The 26,846-nt window shown below is 42.9% G+C and overlaps 1 protein-coding gene and 1 long non-coding RNA gene across 2 annotated transcripts; both read left to right on the top strand.

The window, feature by feature from the left end:
* Positions 1-125: 125 nt before the first annotated feature.
* LOC120930938 lies at positions 126-5,566 on the top strand. The gene is made up of 3 exons (XR_005747789.1): positions 126-184; positions 879-1,027; positions 5,513-5,566. It is a non-coding gene; the product is annotated as an uncharacterized LOC120930938 (long non-coding RNA).
* A 174-nt stretch (positions 5,567-5,740) lies between these two features.
* On the top strand, positions 5,741-25,636 carry LOC120930939 (mucin-17-like). Its single transcript, XM_040342071.1, has 5 exons — positions 5,741-5,832; positions 9,601-9,765; positions 17,524-17,624; positions 23,788-23,843; positions 25,371-25,636. The coding sequence occupies exons 1-5, from the start codon at positions 5,813-5,815 to the stop codon at positions 25,422-25,424; spliced, it is 396 nt and encodes a 131-aa protein (XP_040198005.1). The 5' UTR covers positions 5,741-5,812; the 3' UTR covers positions 25,425-25,636.
* The last annotated feature ends 1,210 nt before the right edge of the window (positions 25,637-26,846 follow it).

A 26,846-nucleotide genomic window follows, 5' to 3' on the forward strand; every position in this document is an offset into this window, starting at 1 on the left:
AACTTAAAGCTGTTAGTACCTCCCCAGAGGGGCACATTTTCTTCTCAGATGCAAAACTTTGTTTTCTATATTAGAAAGATGTTACTCTTACGTGACTGTTTGCTTTTCTTTTTCATATTCAATAGATGAGTGATGTCTATAGGAATATTACTGGGTTTAAAGAAGTTGAAATACTGTCCATAAGGTATGAAGACATTTTAAAGAAATTTTTTGATGCATCAGGAATTTTGTAACTTTTGAATGATAATTCCACATATATACTTTCAGGGCCACTGATAGGGGGGACCACCAGTCCTCCTGTAGGGGGCCCAGGCTCACAGGGGGGCCCAAACAGCAGAGGGAATCAGTGCAGTCGGATGAAGGGGCAATTACAGGATGCCCTATGTGACTCCCTGCAGCAGCTGAAAAATTATTTCTCTCCCTCCCACCGTCTTTTAGCTGCTGCAGGGAGAGACACAGACACAGCTGCCGGCTTCCCTGTTCCATTAAAAAAAAAATAACAAATTGTAACCCTGTATTGTTTTAATTCCTTGTAAAATTTAATAAAATTCTTGGAAAAAACTAAATTGTAAAAATTGTAAAAAAAAAAATTCAAAACATTTAAATGTTTTTTAAAAAAATATATAAAATGTTTTTGTTCAAAAATGTAAAAAATTATGTACAAAAGGGCTAATTCACACAGCTTCTCTGTAATCTTTGTGTCCGCTAAGAATGATTTTAGTATATTTTAAGTGAAAATCTTGTTTTGATATATTTGAGGGGGGCCCTGCCAGGTAGGCTGTACGGGGCCCCGTGATTTCTAACAGCAGCCCTGTATACTTTATACGGTATTTGTGAAAAAAAAATCCTAATCAGTAAAACATCTATGTCGCCGACAGGCAAGGAAGCATTATTGTGGCTCATAGACTTATTATGGTATTAGACTATAAGCCCGATGAGAATATAGATCAAATGTTCAACCAAGCACGTCAAGAGGTAGAAAAAAATCTTGAAGAAATGAGGAAAAACAACTGTGCAGATGCAAACAGTAAGTACAACACATGAAACAGTAAGTACAACACAGCTGCTAGCACTAGACCAATAGACTGGTTTGATTTTTATTTTAGGCTTTATGGGCCAAATCCACAAAGACCCGGCGTAACGGCGAAATTCTAATTTAAGTTACACTGCCTTAAAATTTCTACCTAAGTACCCGATCCACAAAGCACTTACCTAGAAATTTCTGGCCGTGTAACTTAAATTCCGCCGGCGCAAGGCGTTCCTCATTTCATGGGGGCGATTCCCATTTAAATGAGGCGCGCTCCCGCGCCGGCCGTACTGCGCATGCTCGTGACGTCATTTTCCCGACGTGCATAGCGCGAAATTACGTTACGCCGGGCTTTGTGGATTGCGACGGGTCAATAAAGTTGCGTCGGAAGAAAAAAAAGATACAGCGCAAAAAAAAAATTCAAATTCGAAAAAAAAAACGCGCCGCTAGACAGAAGGGTCTGCTTTTACATGGTGTACTAACTTTACACCTTGTAAAAGCAGCCCTAATTTTGCGTATGCAACTTAATACTTACGGAGAAAAAACGAAGTTGAAAAGCTTCGTGGATCTCCGTAAGTGCTAATTTGCATACCCGAGGCGGCATTTCGACACAAAATGCCCCCAGCGGCGGATGCGGTACTGCATCCTAAGATCCGGCAGTGTAATTCAATTACACATGCCGGATCTTCTCCCTAACTATGGAAAACTGATTCTGTGGATCAGTTCCATAGTTAGGACCAGGGATACGACGGCGTAACAGCAGTTACGCCGTCGTATCCCTTTTGTGGATTTGGCCCTATGTGTATGGACGCATTTACCCCTGCAGCATAAAATGTGTGGATATTATTGGTTCCTGGGATGTTTTGGAGCTGTGTAGAGAAACATGTGCACGGATGCAATGTCCCAAATGCAGCTAGTGTACATTCAGGCAATGCAAAGCATGGGGGGGGGGGGGTAGCTGGCACAATTGCCCCGGGCGCAACATTCAGAGGGGTGCAGAAATTAGTCCCGTTTTGTCCCGACTCCTGAGTGTGGGACTTATCTCACCGGTGCCAGGGAGGCTGATACTGACTTCTGGCTGCAGTCATCATATTGAGTATGGGCTAGGGCGTGTTTGCAGCTCCATGTGCCCGAGCCCGCCAGGAAGCTGACATGCGCATCGCTAATTACAGGCAATGAGGCATTTCCCGATCTGTGCAGCCACGGATCGGGAAATGTCTCACTACCTGTGATTAGCGCTGCACAATGAGTGCTTCCTGGCGGGCTCGGCACGTGGAGCTGCAAACACGCCCGAGCCCATACTTAGTCATTATTGGTGCGGGGTCGTATCTATGCGCCTGATTCATAGAATCAGTTACGCATAGATTTCCCTAAGATCCGACTGGCGCAAGTGTCTTACACCGTCGTATCTTAGGCTGCATATTTACGCTGGCCTCTAGGTGGCGCTTCCGTATATTTACGCAAGGAATATGCAAATGAGCTAGATACGCCGATTCAGAAACGTACGTCCGGCCGGCGCATTTTTTTACGTCGTTTAGGTTAGGCTTTTTTAGGCGTATAGTTACCCCTGCTATATGAGGCATATCATATGGGCGTCGTTCCCGCGTCGAGTTTTGAAAATTTTACGTCGTTTGCTTAAGTCGTTCGCGAATAGGGCTGGACGTAATTTACGTTCACGTCGAAAGCAATGACGATTTGCGGCGGAATTTCGAACATGCGCACTGGGATTTTTTCACGAACGGCGCATGCGCCATTCATAAAAAACGTGAAATACGTGGGGTCACAGTTAATATACATAAAACACGCCCACATCATCCACATTTGAATTAGGCAGGCTTACACCGATACAGATACGTTACGCCGCCGTAACTAAGGGCGCAAGTTGTTTCTGAATATAGAACTTGCGCCCAAATTTAAGGCGGCATAACGTATCTGAGATACGTTACGCCGGGCGGATAGATACACCATTGTATCTGAATCCAGCCCACGATCTGTAAGAGAAACCCAATTAACCAACGCTCACTGGCACGCATGCCCGCATTCAGGGGTCAGCCTGTTAGTGCTCAGACCATACGCTGCACGCTGCATCAAATTGGTCTGTATGGCTGTCGTCCCAGAAGGAAGCCTCTTCTTAAGATGATGTACAAGAAAGCCTGCAGACAGATTGCTGAAGACAAGCAGACATTGGGGCAGATCCACAGACAGAGTACGCCGGCGTTTCTACTGATACGCCGGCGTACTTTCAAATTACCCGTGTCGTATCTTTAGTTTGAATCCTCTGGGTTAGATCCGACAGGTATACGTCCTCGTACGCCTTTCGGATCTAAGATGCAATACTTCGCTGTCCGCTGGGTGGCGTTCACATCGTTTTCTGCGTTGGGTATGCAAATTAGCTATTTCCGACGATCCACGAACATACGCGCGGCCGTCGCATTTTCTTACGTCGTCTTCAGTCAGCTTTTTCCATTGTATAGTTAAAGCTGCTTTTTTTGCGGCGTATACCGTATTTATCGGCGTATACCGCACACTTTTTTGCCCTGAAAATCAGGGCAAAATCGCGGGTGCGCGGTATACGTCGATACCCGCTTTCCTGCGCCAAGTTTTGAATACTGCGCCGACATATACCGAGCGCAGTACACTCGGGTATAGTCGGCCAGTCTCGGCTCCTTCCGCGCTCACGTCCTGGACGTACAGAACGTGAGCGCGAGTGTTGCCGAGCCTGCCCGACAATACACGAGTGTACTGCGCTCTGTATATGTCGGCGCAGTATTCAAACTCGGCACGGGAAACGAGCGCTGAGGACGCAAGGACACCGCAGAAGGACGCCGGACCCGACGAAGAGGACACCCGAAGCCCGCAGACGGACCCCGGACCCGATGAAGAGGACACCCGAAGCCGCAGTTGGACGCCGGACCCGACGAAGAGGACACCCGAAGCCCGCAGACAGACCCCGGACCCGACGAAGAGGACACCCGAAGACGGACGCCGGACCCCGACGAGGCTGCCCATGGACGCCGCGCAAGACACCAAAACTGTAAGTACAAAAAACTTTTTTTCCACAGGATTGGGCCACTTTAGGGGTGCGCGGCATACGCGGGAGCGCGTTATACCGCGATAAATACGATAGTTAGATTTGCCATGTTAAGTATGGCCGTCGTTCCCGCGTCAAAATTTAATTATTTTTTTTTTTTTGCGTAAGTCGTCTGTGAATCGGGATGGACGTAAGTCACGTCTAAGTTTAAAAAATGACCTCCTTGCGACGTCATTTCGCGAAATGCACGGCGGGAAATTTAGGGACGGCGCATGCGCAGTTCATTCGGCGCGGTAACGCGCTTCATTTAAATGAAACACGCCCCCTACTCGCCGATTTGAATTAGGCGCCCTTACGCCGCGAGAGATAGACTACGCCACCGTATCTTACGGCGCAAATTCTTTGAGGATTCGAAGTTTAAAAATGTAAGTTACAGCGGCGTAGAGTATCTCCCATACGCTGCGCCCGTGCAGATCTCTGTGGATCTGCCCCTAAGTATATGGATTACTGGAACCATGTCCTGTGGTCTGATGAGACCAAGATAAACCTATTTGGTTGAGATGGTGTCAAGCGTGTGTGGCGGGGCCTCAGGTAGGCTGTATAGGGCTCTGTTGCCCTGCCTGTTGTAACCAGTTGAACAATAAAGATTTTCGATTTTTAATTTGGCTCTCTTTCCGACCTATTACACTTGAATCAATTCCACCTGACAGTCGGCCTCTGTAATGCCGCATACAGACGGTCATTTTTTATGATGAAAAAAAATGACGTTTTTGAAAACGTCATTTAAAATGATAGTGTGTGGGGAAAATTTCGTTTTATGTCTTCAGAAAAACGACGAAAAAAAAAATTCGAACATGCTCGAATTTTTTGTGTCGTTTTTCAAAATGTCATTTTTTGTGTCAATGAAAATGATAGTGTGTGGGCAAAATGACGTTTTTAAACCCGCACATGCCCAGAAGCAAGTTTTGAGACGGGAGGTAAAACTACCATTCATAATGGAGTAAGCACATTCATCACGCTGTAACAGACAAAAAAGCACGAATCATCTTTTACTAACAAGTAACCAGCTAAAAGCAGCCTGAAGGCAAATAGAACTTCCCCTTTAGAGTGCCGTCACTTTGTTCATCATTTTTCAAAATGATGGTGTGTATGCTACATCGTTTTTGAAAATGAAGTTTCAAAAATGTCGTTTTTTTTCATCACTTCAAACGTCATTTTTTTTTCATCACAAAAAATGACCGTCTGTATGGGGCATAACAGTTGGGATGTTATGAAAAAACATCAGTGGCAGTGAAAGAATTGAACCTTATTTGTCAGATAAATGCCCATCATGCTCAGCGTTTAAATCACAGACATCCTAAAGTTACTTATCTTTATGTCATCTGCAAACACAGAAATTATACTTTTTATACCAAACTTTACATCACACAATCTTATGTTTTCCCATCCTATAGACAACCTGTGTGTTGCCGAAGATTACACAGTGACTGGAACACCACCAAAATCTCTTGAAGGTAGGTGAAATGTTGCTATTTTTCAGTGACTTGTCCTAGGATGTTCCAGATACGGTAGCAAGACAAAGCCACATGGTATCTCTTGTCTCCTCAGAGCAATGCAAGCAAACAGTTGCAGAAGGTTTTCAAGAGTTTTTCACTCCGATTTTTGAATCTGGGAGTCCTATCTGCGTGTCTCACTGTGAAAACAAATCTCCTTCTTATGTGGATTGTCATAAAGGAACCTGTCAGATCCAGAAGATGACGGGACCCCAGTGCTTGTGAGTATTCTTTGATCTACAGTGCCTTGAAAAAGTATTCATACCTCTTGTAATTTTCCACATTTTGTCATTTTACAACCAAAAACATAAATGTATTTTTTGGGGATTTGTATGTGATAGACCAACACAAAGTGGCACATAATTGTGAAGTGGAAGGAAAATTATAAATGGTTTTCATTTTTTTTTACAAATAAAATATATGAAAAGTGTGGCATGCATTTGTATTCAGCCTCCTGCATCCCTAACTAAAATCTAGTGGAACCAATTACCTTCAGAAGTCACCTAATTAGTAAATAGAGTCCACCTGTGTGTAATTTAATCTCAGTATAAATGCAGCTGTTCTGTGAAGCCCTCACAGTGAGGTTTGTTAGAGAACCTTAGTGAACAAACAGCATCATGAAGGCCAAGGAACACACCAGACAGGTCAAGGATAAAGTTGTGGAGAAGTTTAAAGCAGGGTTAGGTTATAAACAAATATCCCAAGCTTTGAAAATCTCATGGAGCTCTGTACAATCCATCATCTGAAAATAGAAAGAGTATGGCACAACTGCAAACCTACCAAGACATGGCCGTCCACCTAAATTGACAGGCCGGGCAAGGAGAACATTAATCAGAGAAGCAGCCAAGAGGTCCATGATAACGCTGGAGGAGCTGCAGAGATCCACAGCTCAGGTGGGAGAATCTGTCCACAGGACAACTATTAGTTGTGTTCTCCACAAATCTGCCCTTCATGGAAGAGTGGCAAGAGGAAAGCCATTGATGAAAGAAAGCCATTAGAAGTCCTGTTTGCAGTTTGCGAGAAGCCATGTGGGGGACACAGCAAACATGTGAAAGAAGGTGTTCTGGTCTGATGAGACCAAAATTGAAGTTTTTGGCCTAAAAGCCAAATGCTATGTGTGGCAGAAAACTATCCCCACTGTGAAACATGGTGGTGGCAGCATCATGTTGTGGGGATGCTTTTCTTCAGCAGGGACAGGGAAGCTGTTCAAAGTTGATGGGAAGATGGATGAAGCCAAATACAGGGTAATTTTAGAAGAAAACCTGTTAGAGTCTGCAAAAGACTTGAGACTGGGGCGGAGGTTCACCTTCCAGCAGGACAACGACCCTAAACATACAGCCAGAGCTACAATGGAATGGTTTTGATCAAAGCATATTCATGTGGTAGAATGGCCCAGTCAAAGTCCAGACCTAAATCCAATTGAGAATCTTTGGCAAGACTTGAAAATTTCTGTTCTCAGACACTCTCCATCCAATCTGACAGAGCTTGAGCTTATTTGCAAAGAAGAATGGGCAAACATTTCACTCTCTAGACACACTCTGCCAAGCTGGTAGAGACATTCCCAAAAAGGCTTTCAGCTGTAATTGCAGTGAAAGGGGGTTCTACAAAGTATTGACTCAGGGGGGCTGAAAAAAAAACGCTTCTATTTTTCTACCCCCAACCACAAGTGTAAGCTAAGCTCAAAAGACACGTCTTAAAGCATGCACTGAGCCCCATAGCTCAGGGCACATATCAGTGGGCAATTTGTTGTGGTACAGCAACCCCAAGGGCCATCCCATATCAGTAATCCTAATGCTGCCATCAACTTGTTATTGTCGTTGTGGTGCCTGTCCCAGTGTTGTGTCAGTCTTAGGAGGACTGCTTTGCCATCTATGGATCCGGGGGGAACCGGAGGAAGGAAGGGCTGTTGAGATTCTCTAAGTAACAGGATAGCTAAGGGGCTCTTGGGGGGTTTTGAGGAGTAGGGGGAAGGTCTAGGGTTGAGTTGTTCCCTACTCACCTAATTCAATCCTTTTTCTCAGTGCCTTAAATGATTTAAGGCAGCTTCTCATTCTTCTTTTCTAGTCATATGATATAACATGACAAGGGGAGACAGAAAAAATATCAGTGTGCCCTCACTGCCCATTGATGCCACACCGAGACGGAAAAGAGTTCTCAGTGGGCACCTGCTCTCATCTGCCCAATGCAGGCTTCTGTTGGAGACAGGAGTAAGCAGAACCCTCCCTCCAGCAGCTATTGAGGCCCCTGATCAAGTGAGTTGCAGAAAAATAGAGTTCCATATACACTCTGACTCCACATGTCAATACCTGCTTTAGGGGCACTTTACCCTTCTGCCCCCCATCCCTTGTCCTGGCCCTGCCAGCAACTAACCAGCAATAGAGTCACTAAAAAGAGCATGCTCCTTTGGCATTGTTCCCTTGTGGACAAGACTCTGCAGAACCTACTTCATCAGGAAAGGCGCACCTACCAGGTGACACCCAGAGGTAGTCACACCACAGAAGTCAATGAGTGCTGTCTTATCCAGCTCATTGACTACAGGATTTTTGTTTATAATGGAAAAATTCCCCAACAGTTGATCCAGCTAGTCAACACAACCAACCAAATTATGAACCTTTTCCATCATTTAGAAGGGAAAAACAAGGATTTTGTTGCTATTTAATGCCCATATAGGCTCCTTACAGCCTGGAATGTGATAAGTATCTTAATCTTTTGGAACCTCTTTACTTTGCTACTATTTCCTAACGTGTACAGTACCTGCTAGTAGACAAGACTACTGACCACATATGACATTCCTAAGCTTGAACAGTGATCCCCTAAATGGTAATTTCATTCCATGAACAATACCATGGGGTGTACCAGAGGTATGCAAAGAGGTAGATCGGCACTTTTGATGGATAATGTGAAATTAATACTTTAATGAAGCAACTTAAAAGCAGCAAACGTATGCTATGTGTTTTGGGATGGAAAAAGTCCTTTCTCAAGCAATACACAAAAGCTTACATGGACCTGTCATACATATCCTCATTGCAATATGCAAAACCTTGACTGGCACATATTAAATAACATGTAATATCTAGATTAGGACAAATTCTCCCTTGCAGTGGGGTTAGGGGAGAATAAAAATACTTTTACCTATCCAACCCTTAGCTGTGTCCGCAGACGGCGCTCCCCCATGCTCACCAGTGAACTGTTCCTTGGAGTACTTACATCCAATACAGGACTTTGTTCCCTGCATTGTTCTTGATGACATTAGTACCTTTGCTCACTGGAGCATGGGGGGGGGGAGACGCTACAGTGATTGGTCGAGCAACACAGAAGAGTGGAAGATCGAATAAGTAAGTCTATTGTTCTATGTTCCCTTGACCTAAACCAAGCCTCAGGCCCCATACACACCATAGAATCTATCCGCAGATAAATCCCATCAAATGGGTTTCTGCGGATAGATCCTATGGTGTGTACACTCCGTCGGATATCTATCCGCAGATAAATCTCCCCTGGGATGGATTTCCAGCAGATGGATATTTGCTGACATGCTCAACAAATCCATCTGCTGGAATCCATTCCAACGGATGGATCCGCTCGTCTGTACAGACTTACCGGATCCATCCGTCCAAAGGGATTCCCCGCACGCGTCGTAATGATTTGACGCATGCGTGGAATTCCTTATATGACAGCGTCGCGCCCGTCGCCGCGTCATAATAGCGGCGACGGCGCGACACGTCATCGGCAGAGGATTTCAGCGGGGATTTCAATGCGATGGTGTGTACACGCCATCGCATAGAAATCTGCTGAAATCCTCGAGAGGATTTATCCGCGGATACGGTCCGCTGGACCGTATCTGCGGATAAATCCTCTCGTGTGTATGGGGCCTCAGAGCAAGGGAGAATTTTCAAGTTTCCTGGAGTTGATGTGTAGGACATTAATAAAGGAAGTATGTTCACCAATGAGGTTAACAGTATTGTTACATATTTTGTATTACATTTTTTCAGTTGCCCAGCATTGGACAAGTATATGTACACAAAATCAGACTGTACAGGCTCAATTCTTAAGGATGCTTTATATGGCGGCGTGGGAGCAGCCATTGGTGTCTTGGTCATCATCATTTGCACTGTACTATTCCTCCTGTACAGATCGAAAACATCAAACAAGGACAGGTGAGACCATAAGCAAGATATAGTACATCTACTCTGTGGTACTGCAAACAATATCTGTATAAACAGCATGTGTCCCCATATAATAACATCTAACCTCAGACATTTGTTAGATTTGGATAGAGTGGGGTGAAATTTAAATCTAAGTACGGCACCAATTTCTATCTGTGAACCCATTGGGGAGATTTTTTTTTTTTACTCCTAGTCCATGTGGCACCCATGCAAAAACAGGGGCATAGGCATCTCTGGAACAGGAAGGCATGTATGGCCTACCCTTCCTCGGAATGAGTTTGAAGTTTGTCCTTGGAATGAGTTTGGAGTTTGTCTGAAATGTGGGTTTAAAGCTTTGTGTTTTTTCACCTTAACCTCCCTGGCGGTATGATTATTTCAGATTTAAGGTGCTGAAAGTGGTACCATTATTTTGCAAGGAAATTTGGAGTTTTACATTGTAGGCCTGTAATTCTTAGGAATACAGGAAAAAGAAATCTTGCGCCAAATGAATTACACTAAATTATATACTTGATGAATCAAGTGAAGCTGCTCCCAAATAAAATCAGGTGACTGACTTGCATATATTGTATAGTGAGGTGAGGGGCGCTATATCAAAATAGTGGATGCGTGTCACAATGTGCGTTTGAGTAGTACACAGTGTAACTGTGTACCCAAATCTATGTGAAAAACCAAACAGATTATAGTCTAAACTCTATAAGTACAATAGTGCCAAATGCTGTGGAAAATAAATAAAATATAAAAAAAAAAAAAAAAAAATTAAAAGAATGTCCAGCAAACAAATAGTTAAGTGCAAAATGGATCCAGTGTTGTATCAAATCCAGGTGAAAAATGCAAATAATCCAATCCCAAATCGCAGGGAAAAGTGCAAATGCTAAAGTGCTTGTGAATCTTCAAAATAGCCAAAGTGCGAGAAAGAAGTGATCCGCCTTCACCTATAGGTCACCAGAATAATAATGGATGGCTCCTTACCACACGGTGTTGACCAGATTACTTAAAATATGGTCGATCAGGCTTGTTTTAAATGAGGATCAGCAGGGTCTCATTGGGTTCCAATGTCAGCGATTGCAGCAAATGGTGTACCAAGAAAGGAGAAGAGATACCACCATAGTGTAAAACCATTTAATATACAAAAGTTAAAATTACAATGCCAAATGGCCTCTTACTGTTGCTGGTGCCCGTTCCCGGCACTGAGGCTGTAGGTGGTGGGGATAGTAAGACAAGATAAGAGATGGCCGCGTCCTGGTCCACTAGCGTGCGTTCCACCGCTAGTTGTCCATCAACCAGTGAGACCGGAAGTGCGTGGCTATGCATGTGCGCTCGGATACCGCCTCGACGTCACGTTTCAGTTAAACTGTCTTCAGGAAGACGGTTTAACTGAAACGTGACGTCGAGGCGGTATCCGAGCGCACACGCATAGCCACGCACTTCCGGTCTCACTGGTTGATGGACAACTAGCGGTGGAACGCACGCTAGTGGACCAGGACGCGGCCATCTCTTATCTTGTCTTACTATCCCCACCACCTACAGCCTCAGTGCCGGGAACGGGCACCAGCAACAGTAAGAGGCCATTTGGCATTGTAATTTTAACTTTTGTATATTAAATGGTTTTACACTATGGTGGTATCTCTTCTCCTTTCTTGGTACACCATTTGCTGCAATCGCTGACATTGGAACCCAATGAGACCCTGCTGATCCTCATTTAAAACAAGCCTGATCGACCATATTTTAAGTAATCTGGTCAACACCGTGTGGTAAGGAGCCATCCATTATTATTCTGGTGACCTATAGGTGAAGGCGGATCACTTCTTTCTCGCACTTTGGCTATTTTGAAGATTCACAAGCACTTTAGCATTTGCACTTTTCCCTGCAATTTGGGATTGGATTATTTGCATTTTTCACCTGGATTTGATACAACACTGGATCCATTTTGCACTTAACTATTTGTTTGCTGGACATTCTTTTAATTTTTTTTTTTTTTTTTTTTTATATTTTATTTATTTTCCACAGCATTTGGCACTATTGTACTTATAGAGTTTAGACTATAATCTGTTTGGTTTTTCACATAGATTTGGGTACACAGTTACACTGTGTACTACTCAAACGCACATTGTGACACGCATCCACTATTTTGATATAGCGCCCCTCACCTCACTATACAATTCTTAGGAATAACTCACTTAAATCTGTCCAAACAAGAGTCTAGTAGACATCTCGGGTATGATAAAGTTTGAAAAACAAAATCATAAATTATTATATAATAAATAACTATAAATAATTATAACAAATAATAATATAATTATAATAAAAATTATTCAATAATGTATTCAAATCAAATACACTGAAATTTGCCCAGTTGCAGAATTGTCGCTGTCATTACTTTTATTTTTTTTATGACGATTTTTCCCCACAAATCGCTATTGCTCAATTCTGCAAGTGATTATAATTTATTATCGTTTTTTCTAGCTGGTCTAAAACCATTTTTGACATAAAGGGACACTTTTGGTTGCTATGGACAATCTCCAGTTTGCAGGCAGAAAGAACAGTTTTTATTATACACAAGTACATGCAGGACACTGGGCAGACCACTAGGGACAAAGGGGGTGTGTATTTTTTACATACAGTACTGTAATCTGTAAGATTACAGTATACTGTATGTATTTTGTTTATTTACTTTTTTGTATTTGGCGCCGTTCTCGGCCCCTGTGCGCCGTAACGTCGCAGGTAACGGAGTTCGGCGGCACACAGGCACTGTGTGAATCGAGCGAGGAGACAGCTCGATCACACAGCGGAGAGGCATCGCAGGATCCAGGGACAAGGTAAGTAAACCATGCTTGTGGATGCTGCGAGGCAATCCCGAGTCTGGCTCGGGGTTACCGCTCTTGGTTCTGAAATTCTACCCTGACCCAGGAGGGTTAATACATCCTATGCACACCTTGCAGTTTTACTTACCTGATGCACGAAACTCCATGGGAGCGATCCAGGATGGTTTCCCCCAGCTTGAGGCAGCCGTCATTGGAGATTTATAGCAGCGCAGCCATTGGCTCCCGCTGCTGTCAATCAAATCAATGACACGGCGCACCGGGAGGTGGGGCCGAATGATACAGTTGGCAGCTATAGCTGCCTGCTGTATCACCGGAGCATTCCCCGCAAGCTAACCCCTTTGGGAGAGTGCTTCCCAAGAAGGGGATTAGCTCTTGCGGGGAGGAGCCGAGACAGACGCCGAGTGACCCCAGAAGACCAGGATCGGGGCCACTCTGTGCAAAACGAACTGCACAGTGGAGGTAAGTATGACATGTTTGTTATTTAAAAAAAAAAAATATATATATATATATATATATATATATATATATATATATATATACCTTTACAACCCCTTTAAGGTGTCTTAAAGAAGCCCAAATGGACCTATGAATGAATTCTGAATGATCTCAGTAGTGTTTCAAGCTGATGTCAAACTAATGTCATTGAGACAAGCCCAAAGCCGGCTGACACAGGCCCTAGTTGTGTATTCCTTTACCAGGAGATGTTTGGTATCTTAAGAACCTTCAAAGGGGTTACGTCAGTTGACTATGGGTATCTACTGTATATTATTGATAATAATGTGCTAGACCAAAAAAGGGAAAATATATCTAAAAATGTACACAGAAAGCAAGGTTCAAGCCTTTCCCAATAACCGGAGGGCCCATTCCAAGTTACATGTTCTGTTGCAGTAAATGCATACACACAAAATGTATACCCACATGCATTTTGATGGGCTATGATGCATTTTGTTTTGAGTTTTACTACACAATGAATGGTGCTGAAACACTGTACATGGAGGAGGTGTTTTGTCATGTGTTTTGGTAACGCGCCTTAATGCTCGTTCTTTAGCACTCGGTATGTTTACTACAACTCAATACTGCATTGAATATTCAGAAAACATTTGTATAAAGTAAAGTATCATTATTATGTCACAAACTATAGGCAGCCTGGAGCATCAATCATTTTTAGACATATCTAAATCCAAATCCAAAAATGTAATACATTTCAGCTTAACAGTCTTTAGATGTGGTGAGTGTGACAGCATATTTTTTAATCTTTCCTTTCAATATGTCTTTATTAAAATTTGTAAAAGTTACAGAGTCACAAACACACCTGCAAGGCTTTAACCAATACACATAGAAAATGTACAAATGATATTGGAAACATTTACTGCAATTTCTGAAGATCGTGCAATTATTTTTAAGAAGGAAACATGACCCTAAGATCAAGCAAGTAATAAGTAGGAAACAAAGCAAACAAAGCAACACAGTCAACTTGTTTTGTGTATAGACGGGTAGAAAATATAGCATTAAATAGGTAAAGACTGTTATACCAGTCGGCCCACGGCATCCAAGATGCACCAGCTGCCTGGTGTTTGCCACTAGAAGAAGCAAATAGTATTTCATATGTGGCATGTGTTTGGGTTACCTGGATTACTTCTCTTACAGTAGGAGCCTGGAGGTCTTTCCAGTGTCTTAGGCCGCGTACACACGGTCGGACCAAACCGATGAAAACGGACTGAGGTTCAGTTTCATCGGTCCAAACCGACCGTGTGTACAGCTCATCGGACTTTTGTCCTTCAGACCAAAGTTTTAGAACATGCTTTACAATCGGAATGATGGACACCTGACCGTCGGTCAAAACCGATGGTTAGTACACAAAAGCATTGGTTCAAAACCCGCGAATGCGAAGTCGACGCATGCTTGGAAGCATTGAACTTCGTTTTTTTAAGCACGTCGTGTGTTTTACGTTACCGTGTTTTGACCCGATCGTTTTTTGAACTGATGGTGTGTACGCACATCAGACCATCAGTCTGTTTCAGTGGTGAACCAATGAAAACGGTCCGTCGGACCATTCTCATCGGATGGATCGACCGTGTGTACGCGGCCTTACTAGTGTCAGGTATGCAGCTAACAAAATATGAGTTACTATACCTCTCAGATTGAATGATACCAATTATATTTCCAATGAAAATAAGGCCTTTCCAGAGAATATGGGAATTTTTTTATCCTTAATATTCAAGTAATTCATCGAAAGGTTTCTAAACAAAATGTGGATACAGCAGGGCAAGTCCATAGTATATAGTGCAGTGTACCTATTGCTCCACAATTTCTCCAACATGTAGGGAGTGTGGTGAGAATTTGGAAAGTTGGTACAGAGTCAGATACCAGCATAGCAATATCTTTACTGTTAACTTCCATAGGTTTGCACTTCTAATTACTGGTCCATGGTCATGTTCCCAAGCTCTGATAGGCGCAGATTTAGTAAAAAGTGCTTTGTTGTTAAGCATGTTGTAAAATAATGAGATGGGATGAGAAATAAATGAGATTAATGTTGGTATTAGTCATGTTATAAAACTGAGCTATCTGCAAACGCAGAGAAATAGTGGTGTTTGGGTTAGAGTGTATGAAATGCACGACTTGTAGATATTTTCAATGGTTGAGTAAGGATATTCTAAAGTCTATTTGTAAGGTCCTAAAACTTGTAAGCGCTGGGCACACTAAAAGGTCATAAGTCACACCTTTTCCCTTGGTTTCCCATTGTGTAATGTTAACGTCAGGAATAATAATGGCCAAACTAAGAATAGGAAGGGAGAATGTAGGATCTTATTGGATCTTCAAGAGGCATATCCAGTAAAATATGTCACGCCTGTAGTGTAGCTATTATAGTTGGAGATAGTGAAGTGGAGGTACATGAAATATAATGGCTAGCCATTAAATAGTTGTATAAGCTGTTACCCTTAATTTGATGGCTTTCCAGTCCAACCCAGAGAGTGTGAAGGGCCTGGGGAAATGATGCCTTCAAGTAAGTAAGAAGCAATGCTAACTAATGGTCTTTAATTAAAACATACCCAACACACCACCTGCTTACCTAGTTGCCACTAATTGACTTGCCCTTCTGCCTTGCCATAGGAAGCGGTTCACCAATGATTGTGCGGTTACAAAAATAATTAGGTACAGGAATAGGCAGTGTTCTAAACATATACAGTAATTGAGGTAACAGTATCATCTTGAAAGCTGCCAAAAGGACATGACCATGACAATTCAACTTCTGCTAGGCTTGAAGAAAAGCGTGTGGATAATTTGTTGTGATAAGGTTTTCCACATTAGGAGTTAAAGCGGAGGTTTTCGCGGTTTCTCGATTTTTTAGTTGTATGTGCAATGCATAATAACACACATCTAGCTGCTTCTAATAGTTTTGCTTTGTTTTCCATGAGAAAAGAAGTTTTAAAATTTTATCCTGGCGTTTCCCATCTTACTTGTGGGCATTGTGAAGCCCACAAGCAAAGACTTCCGGGAAGCGGTGATGCGCCCTCATCACATGACCCACTTGTCGAGTCACGCGACCCGCTTGTCGAGTCACGTGACCCGCGAGATCGCACGAGAACACTGTTTTTGCAAAAGTACAGATTGTCTCCTGGGAATCTCGACACATAACTCCCAGGAGACATTGTGCACAGCTCCCATCACACAGTGGGCCGTCGGGGAAAAGGAGCGACACGCCCACTCCCGCGGGGAACAGTACCCGGAAGCTAGATGAAAAACATCATAATCAAGGTAATGATTGACCTCTGGAAAAAAAAAATAATGGATTCTACATGTATTAATGCTGCAGTTCTTAGTAATATAAAGTTCAGGTTGAGGATGAACCTCCACTTTAAGGTTATACCTAAGAAATGTATCCCTTCCTGTTGCCACACATATGGGAATGTAGACTTAAGCTTCTGTTTCAGAGAGGTAGGAATACTCAGATCCAATATATATTATTTTGTTTAATTAATCTGGAAGTATGATATTTGAATAAACAAGGTCAAAGCTGAGTGAACTGAAGCCAGGGAATTCTCCACATCAGTTAACATCAAAATTATATCATTGGCAAAAAGGCTAATGGTGTGCATTGTATTTTGTGTGTGAACATGCATGCTGTAGGATATGAATGTGTCCATCTGTTTCTGTAGAGTAGACAAGTAATTTGTGTGCCTATTTGTGTTAAGTAGAAAAATAATTTGGTAAGACTTGGGAAAATTACAGTCCATGGGAAACATTGATACATTGGAAACACGTAAGAACCCTGATTGGGGTTTTCCTGCTCTCTATGTCTACATTGAATAGATTTCCACTAACTTCCTATCCCAAGGACAGGTTGCCACAGGGGCCTAATGGGACACTATTAACCACCCTTAAAATTGGGTTCTACATGTCAATGTTTTCATCTACAAGCCTCTACAAAACAGAAGAGTTAATCTTTTTTCAGTTTTGGTGGTGTGACCTTTTCTACAGTGTTATCTATCATACCTCTGTAGGCGAGCATCCATTCTCATTGGACTGGTTTATGAGGTGTGTTTGTGGGTGAACCTGTCTACATCTCTCCATTGGGCACACAGACAAGTTTCTGTTGGGGTCTTTTTGTTTTTGTTTTAAGGACACCCGCTCTCTCCATTTTTTCTTCTCGAATCACAGAATGCAGAAGTGGAAACTCCCTAATGGTGTTTCAACCTTCAATAAACCCTGGCAAGGATTATAACGCACCCCTGTCCCATCTAAACCTGGTTTAAGCTATAATTAATGATGTGTATAAAAGCTGGGTTGTTCAAATTAATGGCCCAATTATTTATAGGCAAATTTACTATATGTTGTACAGATTATAAAGTTATCCTATTATTCATTTGCATAATATATATCACAACATTGGTTCTTTTTAATTCTCTGTAAATCCTTTTGCTATTAGGGAGGCAATCCTAAATGGGGGTGACCAGTGGTTTGAAGAAGACAAAAATGATGAATGGACTAACAACATTGACATAGATGATGGAAATCAAGAATGGCAAGGTATGTGGAATTCCTTCTATAGAAGCATAGGAACAGGAGTGGCATTGGTCATTTTGTGATCCCCTTCTTCCACTTCCTGACTTTTGAGACCTGGAATTGTAGTAATCTAGTCTGGCTGCACACATTTAAGAACAATATATTCTCTTTATAAATGTCTTGGATGTCTCTACAAATCCTTATGTCACAGGTGGAATGACATGATTGTGATACGTTGTATACAGTGCCTTGCGAAAGTATTCGGCCCACTTGAACTTTGCGACCTTTTGCCACATTTCAGGCTTCAAACATAAAGATATAAAACTGTAATTTTTTTTGAAGAATCAACAACAAGTGGGACACAATCATGAAGTAGAACGAAATGTATTGGATATTTCAAACTTTTTTTAACAAATAAAAAACTGAAAAAATTGGGCATGCAAAATTATTCAGCTCTCTTAAAGTGGAGGTTCACCCTAAAAAAATTCTAACAATACATTGAGAAGACTGATTACACTGCGGGTATGCTGTTTTTTTTTTTTTCATACATACCTCGTTATCGCCGTTTCATCCCCTGGTGTGTACAATCCAGCAGATATTTTTCCGCAGATTTTTTCCCCCGGGGATGGATTTCCAGCGGATCAAAATCTCTTAACATGCTAAGAAATCTATCCGCTGGAATCCATTCCAACGGATTGATCCGCTGGTCTGTACAGACTCACCGGATCAATCCGTCCGAATCCATCCCCCGCATGCGTCGTAATGATTCGATGCATGCGTGGAAGTCCTTATATGACAGCGTTGCGCATGACGCGGCGACGGCGCGACGCGTCACCGCGGACGGAATTCCGCGGGGATTTTGATCTCATGGTTAGTACAACCGTGAGATCAAAATCCGCCAGAGGATTTATCCGCGGAAACGGTCCGGAGGACCGTTTCCGCGGATAAATCCTCTCTTGTGTACTAGGCCTGAGACTATCACAGTGCATCTGCATTTATACGGAGACTTGATTACACACAGGTGGATTCTATTTATCATCATTAGTCATTTAGGTCAACATTGGATCATTCAGAGATCCTCACTGAACTTCTGGAGAGAGTTTGCTGCACTGAAAGTAAAGGGGCTGAATAATTTTGCACGCCCAATTTTTCAGTTTTTTATTTGTTAAAAAAGTTTGAAATATCCGATAAATTTCGTTCCACTTCATGATTGTGTCCCACTTGTTGATTCTTCAAAAAAACTTACAGTTTTATATCTTTATGTTTGAAGCCTGAAATGTGGCAAAAGGTCGCTAAGTTCAAGGGGGCCGAATACTTTCGCAAGGCACTGTATGTATAAACTCGCTGGGGTATGCAGGTTGTGCTGTCATTACTTAAAAGTACAAAGGAGGGTGTAGGCAGGTGGCCTACTGTATGTTTAGTTAGCATTGTCTGCCCAGGTTAGGGGGAAGGGGTTAACACTTTGCTGCCTTCCCTGAGTGTGTTCACAGGCCTTTTCTGGGGTCCAGCTTTCCTCCCGTGTGTTATAAAGGAGTAGAGGTATGGATCCTAGGGGGCTCAGGGCTTAAAAGAGTATGGGACAAGTGTGAAGACTTGCTGGGACCTGTGGTCCTTTACAGGATCCTGATAGATTGGGGCACCCCAAAATCATGGACTTCACCATTCAATTCTTCCCAAGTATGGACTATTCCCAAAACTATGTCACCTATGCAGACAACCTGGAGGGCAACCACAATTAGGTGTAGTTAGGATAAGGATGTTATTGCATGTTATGCATGTTCTACAGAACTTTCAGAAAAGTTGTTTCCACTACATTGAGCCTGCTCTGAAGATATTCAAGGGGTGCATGTTGGGTACAAAAGATTAACCTTTAACAAAGCTGAAAAGAGGCAGTATTTGCCATGGGTAACTGCAAGGAAAGAACAGCTACAGCAACCGTCGTTGGTGTTGTGGAACACAGCAGTGGTGGCTAGTGTTCAATATTTTAGGGGGGTCGTCAAACTAACGCCATACCACCGCTAGGGAAGTCAGGAAGGCGGCGATGCATCCACCCCCCTCCCCCCTAGGGAGACAATTGGGAAGGTGGCAATACATCCACCCCCATGAGTGACAGATGTGCAGGCATCGATTTCCTAACCACCCGAGAGAGACGGACAATCAGAGGCCTCCTTACCTTAGGAGACAGATGACAAGAGAAGAGCCGGGGCGGATCTGAAGACATGTAAAGCTTTGTACCGCTCAGGATCTGGGTGATTTTTCTCCAGGCCGAACAGGAAGTAAGTCCTAAAACTCTCTGGCCAATCAGATTTCAGGACCCGATTCCTGATTGGCCGGGTGGAGAATCACGAAGACAATAGCGAATATTAATTTGCAATTTTCACACAACTGGGTGGGCTCAGGGAGCCTTCGGCTTTGATCATGTGCTTCTAAAAAAAAAAAAAAACCCAGTTGGAATCCATGCGTCCGGTGCCCTGTGGTCACTGGGAGCAGACTAGCGTTACGGAGATCTAAGGACTGATCACTAGATATAGGAAGGAAAGAGTTAAATGCGGACACCCATGAGACCCGCGCTACATGTCCAGTGGGGTTTCATTCTGTTACTGGGAGTGAGGTAGCGTAGGTATGCTGGACTGGTGGAGTGGGCAATTACTCTGCTTGTCCCTCCAAATGCAACACATACAGTTACAAGTGTGTAGTTACTTGGGACAAAACAGCTTATGGAGGAACTCTGTACATTATTACTACACACAAGTGGTTCATCTCTAAATCCAGGACGGCCTTAATATTTGATTCTTTGCATGGCTGCAGTCTCCGCCTGGTCCCTGGCATTGTTGAGCATACCTTCAGACGATGCGTTACCCCACCTGCATGGGTGCAGTCAGGCCCCATCCACAATAGGGCCATTGTTTATTAAGGTACATTTTTCTCTTGTTATGGGGAGAATACTCTTGTCAGGTTATTTTCTTTCCTTTCTGTGTCTTGTCAGGGAGATTTCCATTTAATTCTTGTCCCAGAAGACACAGCAGGAAGTAAAAGACGTCCTCTCCAAAACAAAGGATGGTCCCCACTTACAACAGTTGCCACCAGAACAGTTTCCATATTGGAAAATTTCCTTCATATCCTGTTGATGTGAACAGTCTAAAATGTTGGACTTCCCATCACTTTATATCCTGGAGACAATGGTCACCATGAAAATTTTGAGTGTGAATCTCTACAGAGGGTGACACAACAATAAAAAATGAAAAAAACAAGCAGGAGCTCTAACTTCCACCGACTATCCAAAATGAAATATTAAAATGTTTTAGCATTGCATACACTTAACTCTCATCTTTACAAAAAAATAAACTTTAAAATAATTGACATATGTCACTTTGGAGTATCGGTGCTATTTAAATTTAGAGGTAGATCAGAGTGTAGTTAAACACTGATCCAAATTGTAATGTTCAAAACAGGGTCTCTGTCTCAGCTTGGCTGTGCTGTGGGCTCATTCTGTTGTACTGGGGTGTTCTTCCCACCCCAGTGCAGTAGATGGCAGCAGTGGAGTCAAGGTTTGGGTGCTCTTCCCCAGCGACCAATCAGAGGGGTTTGGCCGCGCTGTGCATGCTGGGGGAGGGTATTTAAGGGGCAGACGCCATTGGTTCTGGGTCTTCTTTGTCCCGTGTGGCACCCACCTTTAGGGTGACCACATCACAGTGCCCCCGCGTTATGGCCTACCTGGCCGGGGCGTGCGTGCCACGCGGTGTTTCTGGTTCCAGGACCATGTTGGTCCGGAACGGTTGAGCAGCGACAGGGGACCCAGTGATCGACTGGGTTCCCACTTTTGAGGATCCCAAGCAGTATAGCTGTTTGGTGGGGCTGGCGGTCCAAAAGGATTTCGACAAACCACCGGGGATCGAAGTAGCCGCACACTGAAGGATTGATCACCTGTCAGTCAGTACCTGGGCGACATTAAGAAGGAGATCCAGGCGTAATTCACCTAAGGAGGATTGCCTCCGTAACTACAATCAGAGAGGGCCTGTGGCAGAGGTGTCTCCCTGACGTTTATTTAAGGAGGGTCTGTGGCAGAGACTTTATCCTACAAAGGTTTGAGTGATACTCCGGCTGCCAGGTCAGTGAGAGAGGCCTGTCTGGGTACACTAAACCCACTCAGGCAGGAGTGGTGTAGAAAGTGTTACATGTTCCAAATACTACGCCTGAATCAACGCTGACTCTGCCATCGGCGGTTCCCCCGATCGTGTCACCGGAGGTAAGCGATGCTGAAGACAGAACGTGTGTGCCTGTTGTGGAAGCGGATGCTGAAACGGAGACAGAGGCTACCAAGACATAGCGGTCGTGGTGGGAGCTATTGTAAACTCAAGATTGGACTATGCAAATACCCAAGTACCAAATTGCTCGTCTACAAGTCGTTCAAAATACGGCCGCTAGACTTGTGACTGGGAAAAAAACATGGGAATCAATCTCACCTTCACTGAGAACCCTTCACTGGTTACCAGTAAAAGACAGAATCACTTTTAAAGCACTCTGTCTAACGCATAGATGTATAGATGTATGTATAGATGTATCTATGGGAATGCTCCCCATTATCTATGCGAAAAAATAAAAGCTCATAATCCCAATCGCGTTCTGCGATCCACCAATCAAAATCTCCTCCAGATAACGAAAGCCAACTACAAGTCCAAAGGAGAAAGGAGATTCGCGGTCCAAGGGCCTAGACTATGGAACGCTTTACCAACCAGCATTCGGCTGGAGGAGAACCACTTGGCGTTCAGGAGAAAGATCAAGACTCATCTCTTTTGATACCAAAGGAGACAGGAACAACAAGCGCCCAGAGGCGATTAAGTTTGCATGTGTTGCGCTATATAAGTTTTCATTCATTCAGAGGCCCCCCGGTCGGTACATTTTCAGTAACAGAGTGGTCCTCAAATGTCCCGGAAAGGTCGATCAAGTTTTCTCCATTACCACTGAAAATCAGCGAGGGGACATTATCACTTTGCCTGACCCAAGGTTCTACAAGTAGGACATTTGCCTACAAGTGCTATTTGCTTCAGCTGCTGCTTTGAAGAAGTCCCGAGGGGGAGAGCCCCCCTGTCCAGTTTTGTTTTTATCCTTGCCGGATCCACATCGGAACATTTGTGCAGAACTTTGGGGGATAATAGTAAGTAAAGATAGGGCCCCAATGGCTTCAACATCAGCAGGTCATCATCAGAAAGAAGAAGAAAGTAATTTTTTTTTGCTGTTTGCTCTAATTGAGCCATGGACTGCCTTATTCTAGTAGTACCAGCGCACTGACCACTAGGGGCAGTGTTCTGAAACTTCTGCCAGCGCAAAGAGACTATTGTACATAGTGATTTCTCCTTAGCCTTGCAGTCCAGAAAAGTTCAAGTTCATTCAGGAGCATCTCTGGCAGAGACTTAATCCTACAAAGGTTCGAGTGAGGCCTCGTACACACGACAGAGATTCTCGGCAGAATTCGCCGAGAAACTCGGTCAAAACCCGGATTCTGCCGAGAATCTCTGTCGTCTGTACAGTTTTGGCTCGATGGAGCCGCCGAGGAGCTCGACGAGAAAATAGAGAACATGTTCTCTATTTTCTCGTTGGCCGCGTTGTTCTATAGGAGAAGGCGGCCCGCCGAGCTCCTCGGCGGCTTCATCCCAAAACGAGACGAGGAACTCGACGTGCCAAGCACGTCGAGTTCCTCTGTCGTGTGTACGGGGCCTGATACTCTGGCTGCCAGGTCAGTGAGAGAGGCCTGTCCGGGTACACTAAACCCTCTCAAGCAAGAGTGGTGTGGAAAGTGTTACATATGGGAGCAGGACTGTTCCAAATACTACGCCTGAATCTGCTGTTCTCCGTCTTCTTCCAAACTCTATCCTTTCATCACCAGTTTATTGTTTTTACCCGGCTGGGTAATAAAGAGCACAGAAAAGACACTTGTTGCGGACATTCCCTTACTACTGCTATATGCACCATTCACCCCTAGGAATTTGGAAGAGCCACAATGTAAATGTGCCACCCAAAACAAACCAGCAGCTCCTCCGGGGGTAGTGCTACATATATTTTTCCTATAAAAAAATAAAAATTTTGACTTTGAATCCCAAGGGATAGGTCAATAAGATTTTAACTAATTCTAGGGAAACTGGCAAATGAGAATTTACTAATTTCTTCTTTGTACCTTATTTTTAAACAGGTGCTTCCAGGAGGAACTTTAGACCAATCTTGGAAAACGTCAACACACAAATGGAGGTATGAAGACAACTCGTCGCTTTTTTTGTCTGTTTAAAAAATAATCTTTATAAATATTTGGCTTGTTGTTTCAGCACTGCCTCACTAAAAAATGAACTTTTGTCACACATATAATATATCCAAGTAAGCAAGAAAATATGCAGGCAAAACTCTTGACATGTTTTTCTTCAGCTGATCTTATTTATACTGTACGTATATCTACAAAAAAATGTAAGCCAAAACCGCAAACGGAAATATAAGATCATAATAAATATCATTTACAGTCAGTAGGATGTGTCCTTTGTAGACATGTGCGGTTAGTTTCATTCCGAATCAAAATGTGGACACATTTTTCATTATTCAGTGATTCAAAAGTATCCGAATTTCCAAATTACAACAGTAACAAATTTTAACAAATCCAAACTAACGAAACAAAATGTCAGCCGAAATTCAAATCGCATTGAATTTAAATCAAATTTGAATTAGAAAATGTTATCAAATTTGAAAACAAAAATAGAATGAAAAAGAATAGAAAATAATCGAACAGAGTAGAAAAGAATAAAATAGAAAATAATAGAATAAACAAGAAAAAATATATAATACAAAAGAATAGAAAATAAGCAAATAGAACAGAATAAAATAGAATCATCTATCCATCTTCTGAAATTCAAATAGATTAAATTCAAATAATATAGATTAGAATAGGATAGAATAGAAATACTTTAACTTTACACAAGATCATTTTGACCAATTTGTCAAAGATCTTTATCTACCTAAACTAACCTCCTTGGACCTTGAAAAACATAATACCCCTATTTCCCCTGAAGAATTTGCAAAAACAGTCATGGACCTTCTCGTTCATAAATCCCAGGCCCCGATGGCCTCACATACCACTACTATAAAACTTTCTTGCCCACTTTGATACCACACATGCTGGAGTTGTTTAGAACATCGTTCCATGGAGACACCCCACACTCCCAGTTAACTCATTCCTGTATTTCAGTTGGACCCCTCTATACTGGACAACTACAGACCTATAGCCCTACTAATCTCTGATTATAAGATCTTTACAAAAATCTTGTCCTCTAGACTGTCCCAATTTATAACTAAACTTGTTAATAGGGATCAAGTGGGTTTTGTGCCCTCCAGACATGCTGGAGACAACACAAGGCGCACCATTGATCTGATTGACCTATTGAACAAATTCCCTCGACCGGGGCTTATACTGAGTTTAGATGCCCAAAAGATTTTTGATTGATTAAGCTGGTCCTACATGTGTTCAATGCTTTGATGAACCATTGTACTTTACCCTAAGTTTAATAAAAAAACAGCAGACCCTTTGCAGTCCCCAGGGGTGAGAATTTCTAACAATACCCAGGTAGGTAGAAGATGTGATCTTTACCTGAATTTTAAGTCAAATGTAGAAACACCAGAACTGTCTTCTATTTCAGCAATGTAAAAAAAAAAATCACACAAAAAATGTCGTTTAGTAATGCTTACATGTCTAATTTTCACCTGTTAATGCCTTTGCCATTTTTTTCTGTATAGGTGAAGATCAAAAGACCAGAGATTTACCCACCCCTGTATTACAGCTCATGTTGAAATGTTCCTAGCATGTGCAATGGGAATGTAAAGTTGTTTTGTGTGTCTATATATATACTGTAAATATACTGGATATTTTTATATTTTTGTTTTAGTAAGTTTCCCAGTCTGTTCTTACCTCCTGTTTTCTTTTTTAGAAAGGGTTTGTTGTTTACAGAACTCAATAGCTTAAGCTTACATTTGCATACACAAGTCAAAGAGGCAGAGCACTCCTCCCCTTCTCTCTCTGTATAGTGATCTTTAAGATTCTACTGAATGACAATGTGTATGAAAGGAAACAACTTGGCCCAGATTCACAAACGAGATACGACGGCATATCTCCAGATACGCCGTCGTATCTCTGAGTCTGGGCGGTCGTATCTATGCGCCTGATTCTTAGAATCAGTTACGCATAGATATCCATTAGATCCGACAGGCGTAAGTCTCTTACGCCGTCGGATCTTAACTGCATTTTTTTGCTGACCGCTAGGTGGCGCTTCCGTCGATTTCCACGTCGAGTATGCAAATTAGCTAGATACGCAAATTCCCGAACGTACGCGCGGCCGACGCAGTAAAGTTACAACGTTTACGTTAGGCTTTTCCCGGCGTATAGTTGCCCCTGCTATATGAGGCATAAGTGCGGCGTACCAATGTTAAGTATGGCCGTCGTTCCCGTGTCGAAATTTGAAAAAGTTACGTTGTTTGCGTAAGTCGTCCGTGAATGGGGCTGGACGTCATTTACGTTCAAGTCGAAACCAATGACGTCCTTGCGGCATACTTTGGAGCAATGCACACTGGGAAATTCCACGGACGGCGCATGCGCCATTCCGCAAAAACGTCAATCACGTCGGGTCACAGTAGTTTTACATAAAACACGCCCCCCCTGATCCAAATTAGAATTAGGCGGGCTTACGCCGGCCGATTTACGCTATGCCGCCGCAACTTACGGAGCAAGTGCTTTGAGAATACAGCACTTTCCTGTCTAAGTTGCGGAGGCGTAACGTAAATCGGATACGTTACGCCCGGGCAAAGATACGCCGCTGACTGAGAATCTGGCCCCTTGTGTTTTCTATTTGGAAAGCCCATTATGTTCTGGTAAATAGGTAAATAAAATTGACCCTAAACTCTTATAGTCCCCCGTTAAGTGTATGTATACTTACAGTAACAATGTGTATTTACTGATAATACCCAACTGTTTCACATTGAGCCAGTACAGGGGGTCCCCGACTTACGAACAACTCCTGCTTATGAACGGGACGTATCTGCCCTTCTGAAAATGCGCAGCCATTCTAACATCGGAAAATTACGTAATTGCCGTTCTGCGCATGCGGTATCGACTTACGAACATTTTCGACTATCAGCCCCATTCACTTGGTACTCAAAAAAGTCAACGCTGGAGTCCATACATGATTTGCCATGTTTTTTTATTAAAATCCAAAGGGT

The sequence above is a fragment of the Rana temporaria genome, chromosome 3 (assembly GCF_905171775.1).
Source record: "Rana temporaria chromosome 3, aRanTem1.1, whole genome shotgun sequence".
Lineage (NCBI taxonomy): Eukaryota > Metazoa > Chordata > Amphibia > Anura > Ranidae > Rana > Rana temporaria.

Bases quoted from the DNA above. Each gene is read 5' to 3' on its own strand.
- LOC120930939 (XM_040342071.1), top strand. From the start codon at position 5,813: ATGACGGGACCCCAGTGCTT. The intron at 5,833-9,600 runs GTGAGTATTCTT...ACATTTTTTCAG, and splicing joins ATGACGGGACCCCAGTGCTT to TTGCCCAGCATTGGACAAGT. The intron at 9,766-17,523 runs GTGAGACCATAA...TTTTGCTATTAG, and splicing joins AAAACATCAAACAAGGACAG to GGAGGCAATCCTAAATGGGG.